Source organism: Eucyclogobius newberryi, unplaced genomic scaffold, assembly GCF_026437365.1.
Source record: "Eucyclogobius newberryi isolate DKJ021-1_F unplaced genomic scaffold, fEucNew1.0.hap1 SCAF_19, whole genome shotgun sequence".
NCBI lineage: Eukaryota > Metazoa > Chordata > Actinopteri > Gobiiformes > Gobiidae > Eucyclogobius > Eucyclogobius newberryi.
In genome coordinates, this window is record NW_027315823.1 from 23,596,922 (window position 1) to 23,610,263 (window position 13,342).

Genomic DNA, 13,342 nt, shown 5'->3' on the forward strand with positions numbered 1-13,342 from the left:
CTCCCATGTGAGTGCAGTGAAGGCCTGCGGATAATGAATGAACACTGGTTTCAATGAAGATATAATAGACATCAGATGCAGCTGTACTTGTGTTTTATATAGGCTGTGTAATCCCTCATCTGTGGTCCATGGTAGAAAAGTGTCAAAGGTGGGCATCAGGACAACGTTTTTTAAACTCAAAACTCCTTTTTTTCCTACTTTGAACAGAATCTTACTTTTAAAAACAGTGACGACTGAGAAAAAAACTAGACATTTCTCTCAAAACTTTTAAATCCAGGCCATAGGGCGGAGCAATATGTAATATTCTAATGTCTACGTACTGTTTTCTATCTTTTTTGTGTATTTTTTCTCTGTGTGGCAGCCTGTGTGTCCAAGACAAATTTCCTTCGGGACAAAGTACAAAAGGATTAAGACAAAGTAATCTTCTTGATCTTGAACACTTTATAATAACTATACTTATTTCTGCCTTAGTAAATTAACAATTACTTAATTAATGGTGAACAAATAGTTTGCTAAGAATGATTCATGCTTAGTAATTATTTAACTAATACGCTGAGTAGAAGCAGTAAAAAAAAAAAATCCAAAATAGTGACGTCCTACTACTACACATCATTACATAAACATATAAAGTAGAATAGCTCAAATTCAAGATTAAGAAAGTATTCTGGGGAAACTACTTCATTAAAAGTAATAGTAACATCTGATTTAAAGTTCATGTCACTGGAAGGGAAAAATATTGAGTAGTGCACACAATCGGAACATTTTGGATATTTGAACTGTGTTATTATCAAACCTCATTTTAAAAAGTGCATATCACACGTTTGCATGTTTTTTCTAATTATTACACAGTTTGGTTAAACAGCCCTTGTGGTAAATACCTATAATCTATATTATAACTATAATCTTGTTCCCTATGTTTTAGAGAAATGTGTAATCTAACCATATGGAGTTTTTCAGAGTCTCAAATGTTGGCTGACCCAAAAGCTCATCAGAAGACAAATAGATAAAGATGTGTTTATTTTTAGTTCTTCCCAGCAATGCCTCGACTTGATGCATGGTTGCAATGATGACTAATACATTTGTGTCATGATATGATTTTCTTTTGCATCAACACTGGGCGTGACTAAGGGCTAAAAACATTTGAAGACGAAGGTTAAATGAACAGTTCAAACACACAGCCACCCAGCGCTCAAAGGGATTTATTGGCAGATGAAAGTCTAACAAGCCCACACCCTGTCGTCCGTGCTGCTGGTGACTCACACTTTAGAAATCACATTTTGAAGGGGGATAGGTTGGACTATGGATACTGTGGTGTCTGCTTTGTTGACTAGAAATGTTTTTTTTTCAAGCGTTGAATGAGGGAGACCCAGGGAATGTGTATTTTATGTGTGTGGAAAGAGACTGACTGCAGAGCGTGGTGCAGAGGCGCAGGGAAACACTGTGATGCAACACCTTGTAACCATCACCACTGCCATATTCAAAAACATTTATTACATTTAGGGATTTTATTGTTTCGGTGGAACTTAAATGAAGCAGTATATCCAAAAGGATTTGTGGGATTATTGTTCATGGCATATGTGTCAACAAATCAAATATAGTTTTTTAGACACAAAAAAATGACATTGGTATTTTAGCAAAAAAAAGCCTGTTACAAAACAATACACAATAGCAATGACACAGACTGATTCGCTTTAGAGCGGTTTGGTCTGCAACGAGAGCAACTGAGGTCACCAAAACATAACAAATGTTTTGTTAATAAATGCAATCTAAAATGTACCTGAATAATACCTTTTAATCATGAGGCTGATCCCAGCAATTCACAAAAAAAGTTAAGTAATATAATATAATTACATGTTTGTGTTACTGTGAGATGTGGCTAAAGCTAGAGTAAACAAGAAACTACTTCCAGCTTATCGTCAGCTTTTTCTGCATTTATTTCACTTCACTTTATGTAATGTTTTGGGTTTGGATAATGTTAGATGCATTATGCACTGGAAATATAATATTTTCAGTTGTGACACAAGTGACGTGCATCAAAACAGGAAACAGCTGATGCTAACATGTGCACTTTTATTTATTTTTTGCTATGTCTCTCCTTTCAACAGAAATGGTATCACCATCACCACATTAGATTGGTTAATACACCGGTACAGTTCACTCAACACAGTGGAGACACTTTCGGACCATATCAAATCAATTAGTTCCAAAGTGAACGAGTTGAAACGTGGCTATTGTGAAATCTCGGCCAGCTCCAAAAAATATAGATAGAGTGATTTGTATATACATATATAAAAAGCTATAAATTAAGGTTAAAGTAATCAATAACAAGTCATAAAAGTGTATAAAAGTACAATCAATAACAGCTAATTAACTGCAACATGATGAATTATTCCCATAATCAGTCCACGCCGCAGCAGGAGTTCTGGAGACTGTAGCATTGATATCGTTTTTGGCTCCTGTTCTCAATCGCTACTGGGCAAATAGAGGTACAATATTTATGTTTAGGGCTTCTTACACAATGGATAAATATGAATGAAGGCCATGCAGAGAGAGTACATGTACAGTACAGTGTTAAAAGGTTAAAATAGTGACGTGATGTTTGGGTAGCCCTCAATCACCTCTGCTATGTCCTGACATTGAGCCAAATAAACATCCTACGACACAAGAGCAGCTCGTGTTTGAGTAAGAGGAGTCTATTTCACACCATTTCTGTGATTCAGGCCAGACTAAAGCAAATTCAACTCCAACAATATCAATGTGTGCCAAGACAAAGCTCCAACTGTTGGGCTGGCACTGTGACATGGAGCGCTAATATGCGGTCAAATATTATTTCAATTAGATTTTTTTAACAAGAGGAACTTTGGTAAGAAAGCTGCTGTTGGTGCCTTATTAGTAGTAGTAGTAGTATATTCTTAATTTATGTATGCCATATTTAAATCAATAGACGTTGCTATTATTATTATTTAATTATTCATTGTTTTATGTTGCACCTTAACGCCGAAACAAGTTCCTAGGTTTGCAAACTGTGTTCAATGTCAATGGCAATAAACCTTTTTTCTGACAGCTGATATACATTTCTGTAACTTGTTAATGCTCTCACGACAGGATGGGCTCCTGAAGGACATATCAGCTCTCATCTCAGCTCTCAAGTGTCATGTAGTGATTAATGTGGCTCTTTCTTGTTTGCAAACTATAACATGTTGTATAAGAGGTGAAGACCGTGTTAGTGGTCTGATAGCAAAGATATACTTTATGGGGGAAAACAAAAGCTACTGATTCATGAGGTTCAACTCCTGGAGAGGACCGGGCCTCTCTGTGTGGAGTTTACATGTTATATAAACTGAATTCAAGCATGACTACCTGCATAAGACTTTTTGGCCCATAATGTTCTTGACAGGATAGTATGAAATGTGAGTTAAAAACAAGGAGAACTCTCAGCAAATTATCATAGCCATGACTCAATCTCCAGAGCCTGAATGTGCTGCAGAGTAGACAACTGAGCTACCAGCAGCACAACTTTGATCAAAAAACTAAAAACTAAATTGTAATGCGCTCAATAAAGGTCACTAGTGATGTAGTAGTGCAGTACTGATGAGAGCCCAGAGTGACTCACCTTTTTAAAGAGCCTGAGGATGTCTTCACAGATCTGTGCCAGTCGAACAATGACGTTGTTGGTGTAGATGTCACTGAGGGTGGCATGGTCCCGGCTCTCCCTCCTGGTCTGGTTCAGAACCAGGTACCAGCAGTTCACCGAGGACAGGAGGTGCTGGTCCTTCCTACAAACACACAGTAATGACGTATAACATGATGACAACTCACAGCTTCAATCACACCTTTCTAAGAAGACAAGTGGCAAGAATAAGACAATAATGTAATAACACTACTTGAAGAGTACGTTTTGAATACCGGTACTTAAAGACCCTTTATTATGCATAATTCTTTGATTTCTCATACTTTGGAAGTTAAAAAGTGCAATAACTGCCACAGCTTTCCTGGGGCAGACTGACAAACATGGCTGCCAATCTGCCAAACTCACATTCATTCCTAGACAAGACACAACTACTGGACAAGGACACAACTACTGTATAAACCTGCTATAGAGACTTTCAAAGCACCCAACATGCAAAAGAGAACACACAGTTTATGGATTATTGCACATGTGGCTGCAACACATTTCAACCACAAATTAGATGTGGGCGATATTAACAAAAAATAATATCTGTTATCAATATTATAACCTTTTGGAGTATCCCTGTAATGATATTCAGATATTATTTTGTTCTGGTATTAGTCCTGGTTTGTCCCTGGTTTAGTCCTGTTTTAGTCCCGTTTTTGTCACATTCACAATATTATCATTGTTTCTATACATTGCCTACCTCTACCACCAATAAAAGCAGATCTACGCATAAAGCCATTTCAGAAAAAGAAAATACAACTGCATAATGGCTAAGGATATTAGATTAAAACCTTCTTTCATCTTCCCCTTTGCTCACAATAAAATTGGTCCCAGTCCAGACAGGCCTGATCAGGTTAGGCCCTCAGTCGCTCGTGACCATAATGATCCTGAGAATCCTGGACCCTGATTGTAGCTCTGATTTGGTTAAAGTGGTCCCAGCCTGGGGAGCTTTTCAAACAGGAAGCAGATACACAATCACCTCCAACTGCCCGAGACATTAATCAATCAACAAACTAGAAAAGAAAAGACAAAGAACACACAGGGAAATGGGAGTGGAAGGTTTCACTGTGGTCTGAGGAAAAGGAGGATGAGCAAAGCGGACTTCAAACCACTGCCTCTTTAGAGAACAGAACTTACAAAATAATACTCCAACAAAGGTGGAAGGTTTGGCTGACCACCATATTTTATTTATATATTTTCTACAAATTGCAGAAAAAGCTTCAGTTGTAGTCATCTGGACCCAGTAAGAAAAAATAGATGCTTCGACTCCCAAGAGTCATTGTCAATGAGAAAATTTAGGCCGGGAACTCCGATATTTGTACTATTCTGTGGTAAGTCCAGCCCATTGGGCGGAGCCTTCCTAAAGAGGACAGAGTTGTTTGTTTCAACAGAAACTTACCCTCTTTGTATCTACCGAGCTAGCCTATTCAGTCCTTTAATGGGCTATTAGTCTCCCCTTTGTCTTTGTGAGACTCTGGCTCACACACCCTGAGTACCTGATTAACATCTAAAATGTCTACAAATGTAAAAATCACCACTGACCTCGTCTTTGTAAAAGACTTAAAACCCTTTAAAATTGTGACAGCATTTTCTGCATTTATCCCATTTTCTCCACAAGCTGGTAAAAATAATAAAGCTCTCGCGAAGGCAAAATCTAAAAATAAATAATCCTAGTATTTTCAGTCAAATTCAGTCAAGTCCATTTCAGGAAGAATAAGGGTAAGTTTGTAATCCAAACCCACAAATAAAACTTAACTCAAGTCCCTTAATTACATGTTTTGTTAAATTAGCTTCAGATTTGAAAAAGGAATTGTCAGAACCAAACAAACGCCCAACAATGTCAATCAGATCCATCCAGACAGCAGCTTTACTCCTTTATATACTTACCTAAGTAAATCTAGGTTGGATTTAAAATCTGACTTTTCTTGGAGCTGAGCTTGTTTCTACTTATAATTACAGTAATACTGTACAGATATCAGAAGCCAAAAACTACAGAATCCCAGCTTCACAAAGAGTCCTCCAAATGGTTCAGGAACAGCTTCAGTTGGAATTGAGACAAATCAGCCGGAATGATAAATTAATTGATATGAAATGACCTTTAAATGTCCGACAATGAGAAAATTGAGTATTGAGCGGTAATCAAACCACCTCCTAATGGTGGATAGCTGATCCCACTAGGCCACTGCTGCTCCATATGTAATTACTGGTAACTTATTTTGTATAAGTTGTCAATTCTGGCGGACGGTTTGATACACAGAGGTCTGAGGACGAGCAGAGGAGAGGATCAGGTTAAGAGCCGCAGGTCTTTATATAGAGCATCTCGCCCCAGTCTCCTCGGGACGGCCTCATCCCTCACTCTGCACCACTTCTGCTGCAGCGACCTGTGGAACAAGCAAGACCACTGCAGTCCTGTTTACCTGCACTCTCAGAAACTCTGGAAGCTCCGTTAAATAGTAACAAAACTTAAGACAATCTGAACCTGAACATTCAAACAGATTAATTAGTGTAGTCTCAAATATGAAGGATGTCAAGATTTTTCGGTTAATCCATAATCGTGATTATTCTTGTCGGAATATAATCACAAGAACTAAATAAAAAATAATAATACTGACGATTCTAAAAGTACATTTTTTTTTTTTTTTTTAATACAATCTATAGTCTGTTTTTGTCACATTCACTTTCATTTTGTCAAAAAGTTTGATTTTGTAAAGCTCCGGACAAACTTGAGGAATAGTAATGTGTTAAAAATAATAGTAATTATGAATAATCATTCGGTTGTGAACAAACAAACTAAATTGTAATATCAAGTATAATGTCTGAAAAAAACCTTGTCAAAAAGGCAGTAAAACAGCTGATTAAAGACAGAAAGTAACTTAACCAAACAAAGATAAAAAGTGATACGTGATCTTCAACAAAGACATTTATACATTTTTGACGGTGTTTGTGACTGTTTTTTCTGTATGGTGTTTGCATGTTCTCCCCATGTCAGCGTAGGTTACCCTTTCTACTAAAACCATGTAGAAAGACCCCCCAGGGGCCCGGACTCGCCTGAAAAAGAGATTCTAATTATCACTGGGACTTTCCTGATCAGTAAATAAATCAATTAAAACCTTCCTGATGCATTGCTAATTATTATCATTGGGAGTATTTTTGTCAATATCACCCCACTCCGATAAGGTCAACATTTCCAAAAGTATGAACATTTAAATATACTAAATAAAATGCATTATTTACTTTATTTTATAACAAAAATGGGTAAAAAGAGGTTTTTATGTACATTTTACAGTTGTGAAAAACAGTAACAGTAGAGAAGGAAAGGGGGAAAATCCATATGAAACTGGGACATGGGGTAAGGGCTGTTTACATTGACCCAGAAAACATGTAAATGAGTGCTTCTATTTCACAAGGGGCAAATCAAAGATGAGACCTAAAATAGTGTGTGGCATATGTTATATGGTGTTAACACTATGGACTACGTTAATCACCTCCATACATATGAAATACAGAAACGGCAAGAAAAAAATTAAAAAGGAAAGAGGAATCTTGTAAACTTGTAAACTCTGAGCACCCCCTAAAAACTCAGACTTATGTACTGTACAGGCGATCAGGCAAATAAATCTCCTATTGTCAATTATTTCCATCAATGACATGTTCAAAATCCTCCTAAACCGTTCTAAAGGACAACATTTTACATTCAAATTATTCCTTTTCAACACATTTTAAAATCTGAAATAATTCCAAATAGCTGATGGGTTGGGAAACACTGTGTTAAAGAAAATGTAGCGGCTATAAAAGAACCATATTTGCCATTTCAAAAAAAGGTACTGCAATCACAACTGAACGCGTGCTGCCAGAGCCTTGACCAGCAGATAGAGGACACACATATTATTTCTCAGTAGAATATATGAACAGGGCTTGCCTGTTTTACATATGAATTATAGTTTTACCTCAATCGAGTAGGTATTTGAGGAGAAAAGTTGAAAATCCTGCAAAAAAAATGACAGGAAGTGACATACACTAGGGACACTCGTTCCAGTCAAAGTTTATGCATCATTTACACACAAAAAACAACATTAGATGTTTTTTTCTCAGTGTTTGCAGGGTAATATCCTAGTATGATGTCATCAGGAAGTGAAATTATAAACCTAAAAAATGAGCTACCGTATTTTTCACCCTATAAGGCGCACTTAAAAGCCTTTATTTTTTTCTAAAAACTACAGCGCGCTTTATAATCCAGTGCGCCATATATGGATTGATTCTGGTTGTGCTTACTGACCTCGAATTGATTTTGTGTGGTACACCTTCTGTTTCGCTTAATGTGCCTTATAGTGCGTAAAATACGGTATTCTGGGATAACAATTTTATAATTTTTAGCAAAATTCTAAATGCATTTATCTTAACTGCATTGAGTTCATTGAGTCGTCCGACCTCTCAGAGTCATCTGTGTCATATCAGGGGACACAGAGAAGTCATGTTCATGAAATTCTTACATACAATTCATTTAAACAAAGAGACATGTCTTTGAAACTGCAAATATGTGGCGATGCAGTACATTTCACTGTTCACATGTCATACATTCGCCCACTCGATATAGTTCATGACTTCTTAATGTGTATCTTCAAAGCTTCCGTTTACATGGCACTGTTTCTGTATCTACTCACAACACAGGATATGATTAGCATGCAGTGTAGGACAGAGGAGGAAGTGCATCAATGTTAGATCTTATTACATGTAGCTCATCCTGTTATAGACGGAGAGGCCTTTTACCAGTCAATGCAGCATTTAGGGACACTCATGTGTTTTGTGTGTGACTTCAGGTATGTTATTTATGGGCGAGTTGTACATTCTATATTTATCATTAGTTCTCAGTTTTAATGTTCAGTTTATCTCCGTTTTCTTTATACACAATACAATCAAAGCCGCCCCTTTTGCTGCTGAAAGACTTAACAACAGTTTGCCAATTCCTGTATATTATGTGTGATTTCATGCTTCTATATAAAACCTACAAAACTTTCAAAAGTGGTCTCGTCCGTGCAGCCTGAAAGTTCAGGGGTTACATCTGGTGCAGATTGTGAAGTACAAAGCTACATTTGACAACATTTTGATACTTTTTTGCATCGGCATTTTGTAGTCTTCGTCTACTCAGTCTTGTTATTACATTGCCTTTAAATGTCAAGACGTGACACTTGTTATATGAATCTGGCTGTCCATATTTGGTCGTAATACTTCAGCATGTTGTTTAATATATTTGTTTTAAAAGCTACACCAAATAAAGCAAACAAGCTCTAAAGTACTCTGATTAAAGTCCTTTACCAACTAGTAGTATCTTGGGCTATAGTTCTTTAGTTGTTAAGTCAATGAATCGGCCGATTAACAACATTACTTATTTTATGCACAACAACAGAAATTAGAATGCATGGAGTGGAGTTTTAGGAGTTACTGGCCATACATATTTTCGCACAAGATCCTAAAAGTTTTAAGAGCTTTTGTCATTGCAAAAGACCCTTTATAGTTTGTTTAACTGATACACAAGGCAAGTATTTAGTCGACCAAGAAGGCCTACAGAGCTCTAGTATTATTGCTGGGAAAAAACATACAAAATGTGCACATGCAGCTCCAATCATCTTTTTCAAATTCATTGCTTCCACATCATTTCTTACTCACATGAAAACATTCGACTTGCATTGATCTTCCCCAGAACAAAAGCAGTGAATGGGAAATCAGTGTTTTTAGCTAATCTACTGTCTCACTCACACACTCACACACACACACACTCACACACACACACACACACAAACACACACACACACACACACACTCTAACACACACACACACTCTCACTCACACACTCACACACTCACACACACACACACACTCACACACTCACACACACTCACACACACACACACACACACACACACACACTCACACACTCACACACACTCACACACACACACACGATTGCAAAACTGTTGTGGACATTTAGAGCTATGAGATATGTGACGGCGTCTGACCCTTGACCCTTGTACCACTGCAGAGGGGAAAGGCTTAAACAACAACCCAGTAGCACTAAAAAGGCTGCAGCTGGAGTTTGGTGCCGTTCACAAAGGCCAGGACTCACAAAAGAAGCATCTGCTAAAGGTTCTTCATGCACGTCACACTGAAGACCACATAACAGAGTCATTTTAATGGTATTCGTATGACTCAAATACTCTTTTTCTACATGTGATGCATGATCAGATTGGTTAGTTTTAATATAGTATTTAACAAATATAATATTTAAATTAGAAATGTACATTGTTGTAGCTGTACCAAATTTACTTGACTAGTACATCTGCGCCTGACTAGGAGTGCAAGCATTTATTTTAAAAGCCCTGTTTTCTAATGAATGAAACAAAAGTTTGAAAACATCCCCAGCAAAAATACCATTTCCAGTGTAGCATTTCCAGAGCATGGGAGAGTTGTATTGTTTGTGTTTGGTTATGTATCAGCATTTTGAATTGCCATTGTTACTAGGATTGATCCCCTTCATCCTAGGGCTGGACAATAGAAATGATTATACACGTTGTATTGTAGAAAAAGCTTCAGTCGTAGTCATGTGGACACCGTTTCTGCAACTGAAGCTTTTTCTACAATGGATCTCTCCTGGACAAATGAGATGTTACACAGAATTTCGGGCAAATTTTGTATTGTTAAAAAAAAGGTTTCAATCTTATTTTTTTCCTATTTTTCCTATTTTAAACAGTGGCATTCTACACAAAAATAGTAAACAAAGTCTGAACTCTGATCTGATCTAAACAACAAGAGGATCCAGTTCAAAAAGCCTTAGTCTGATTAGTGACTTGAAATCAGAAAAATAATCTGAATCATAAAAGGTTGAATGCCATTGTCAATGAACAGAGATTCTGTGCAACATACAACAATGAACAATAATAACACAGCCTATATCAAATACAAAAGTCTCTGTTTGATTAAAATTAAATTAATTGCATGAACTTTCTCTATTCTCATCCAGTTCAAAGGGATTTATCGTAAGCAGTGTCTCTGTAAAGTAAAGTAACAGCTTAGTCCCCGTTCTTTTCAATATTACATGAGCTGCCTGCTAATGCTGCTGCTCCACCTGCATATGTCTGTGCAGAACACTCTGATTCAATAAGCCACATTATGAATCCCAATGACACACTCTTTAAAACGTCTGCCTCACTACTCAAAATTAAGTTAGCCACCGTCTCTCCGGACCAGGTAAGGAAAGTAAGCGGCGCCTGATTTTAATGTGTCCAGTAAGTGCAGTTAGGAGCTCTCCTGTGATTTGTTATAATGTGTCCAATCGGAGTGAGCGAAAAGAGAGGCGTGTGTGTGTTCGTGTGTGTGTCCGTGTGTGTGTCCGTGTGTGTGTTCGTGTGTGTGTCCGTGTGTGTGTCCGTGTGTGTTCGTGTGTGTGTCCGTGTGTGTAGAGGGGGGGTACAGTGGAGTAGTCGTAGTTGCAGTAGTTGTAAATCAGAGAGGCAGGGAGCTCACTAATGAATCTGCACGGCTCGAGTCGGGCCAAGAGAGTGTAGGCGGACATCCAGTCCATTTGGAAGCGTGTTCTGGTCAGAGCCAGTTTGGCGCTTTTATCTTTCTCGTAATGCATGAATATTGGCTAAGAAAGAAGCACAATACCATAGAGAGGGTAGGAAATTGTATAAGAAAAAATGTTTTATGGAATAAGCCAAGTCACTGGGGAAAACTTCCGATAGTTTTCGTCATTTTTGCTCTTGCTGTAATGTTCTAGTGGAAAAAGACAAATGTGCATTGCCAGAGTGTCTACTTAAGATGCATACAGTATATTCGATCTAAAATACAGAGAAAGGCTGTATCAGAATGCAAAGCTATACTAAGAATTTGGTTGTGTGCTCCATCTTGCGAACATAATTATACAGACTGTACCGTACTGTACTGTAAAAGAAATTGTAACACATTTGTACTAAAGTATAGATATTTTAGAGATTTTAAACATTCTATCAGCCAAAAAACTCTGAAACGTTACAACGATTCATTGACTAAATGTGGCTGGTCGACTATAAACAAATATTGGTAATCAAATTTTGACACATGACATATGAAATACATTTTATAAGACATTTTATAAGACTGCAGCATTATTAAATAAAATGTTGAAAAATAATAGACAACTTCTGATTTTCATTAATCATACACAATATTCTCTATCTACAAGCCTTCAGTTACCATATTCTATGTGTAAATAGTTGATTCTGTCTTTAAAACAATAACAACAGTAATGAAAAACAAAATATTACATTAGAAAAAAGGTCTCTCAGGAAAAACAATAAATTCTCAATCATTACACTTTTAAAACTTAAACAAAACAACAACAAAATAATTGCTGACTTGTTGACAACAAAAATAATTGTTAGTGATAGTCCCTGTAGCCCTTGTTATAAAAATAATTGCTTGAAAAGACAAAGTTTTTTGGCCCATAACCACTTTGTTCATTTTTTATTTTAATTAACAATCATTCAAAATATTAGGATTTTTCTAAATGAAAACAAAACAAACTCAGGAAATAAGAAGAACATCATTGTACTGTCTGCCATGCACTAAGACCACTTTTGAACACTTCCGCCCGCTTTCGCTTCCTCTAAGGCCATTCTGCTTGGCTCAAGTCTCTGAAACATTACTTTTATTACATTATAGACACATACTGTAGACCATAAGTACGAGTAACGAGTGTCTGGCTGCGTATTGGTGCTTTGCATAGATACAGTCGGCATCTGAGGGAACGCCTAATATGACGCGCTGCTGACTGTATCTTTACTCCCTTGACATATTGGTCAAGTCAAATGGTGAGAAAGCCTGTCTGTTATATGTTACTGCAGTCATATGTTACTGTGTGAATAAGATCAACTTCACTGACCAAAGGTTAAGCTATAACAGCAAAAGACTGAACCAGCAGCCAAGTTTCAAGTCATACAGTTGGACCCAATTAGCAAGTCCATGACAAATACACAGTCCAACCCAAGTTTATAACAACTTTAGTTCCTACTCAAGGCAGTCTGAAGAGAACTAGGTCCTCATAACATAAGGAATACACAGCCACACACACGACATGCAAACAGTGGGTGATTGCTTCCGTTTCTAGGCTGAACGAAGCTTTTCCTATTCGCCTGGAGCACAGGCGTTTGGGCGCATGCAGAGCTGGATTTCATGCACTGCATGAGACGAGTCCTAAAGTGAAATCTTAGCAGTGATTTCTGCAGAACATTTCAGAAGAGGAGGAGGAGAAGTGGGTCAGTGCTGGTTCAAATCGGACCATTTTCACTCGCTTTATGAGATGCTGTAAGAAACCATTACCAGCTTTATGTTGTGGTCACTGCAGCCGAAATTAAACTTTTTTGTCATTTTATAGCATATAACCAATACAGGAAAGTGAATTATATGATGTTATGAGCCACATGTATTAGTGTTTTCACAATATTAGTTTAAGGAAAAGGCACTACCCAATTTCAATATCATAATAACAGTCAAAAATTTAAATTTTAAATTTTAAATAATAGTGATTTAATGCATATTACCATGTGGTCGTATATCAGTGGTGATTAAGATCAAGATTAGTTCCAGTACCATTCAGGATAGGCTAAGCTGTGTTCTCTAAATGTGTTTAC

The 13,342-nt window shown here is 37.2% G+C and overlaps 1 protein-coding gene across 4 annotated transcripts in view; it reads right to left on the bottom strand.

The window, feature by feature from the left end:
- Positions 1–13,342, bottom strand: part of srgap3 (SLIT-ROBO Rho GTPase activating protein 3) — a 57,279-nt gene that overhangs the window by 26,085 nt on the left and 17,852 nt on the right. For all 4 annotated transcript variants that reach the window (XM_072452229.1, XM_072452227.1, XM_072452230.1 and 1 more), the window contains exon 3: positions 3,614–3,776. In XM_072452229.1, the coding sequence (XP_072308330.1) occupies positions 3,614–3,776 (163 nt within the window). The remainder of the gene's footprint in view (positions 1–3,613; positions 3,777–13,342) is intronic.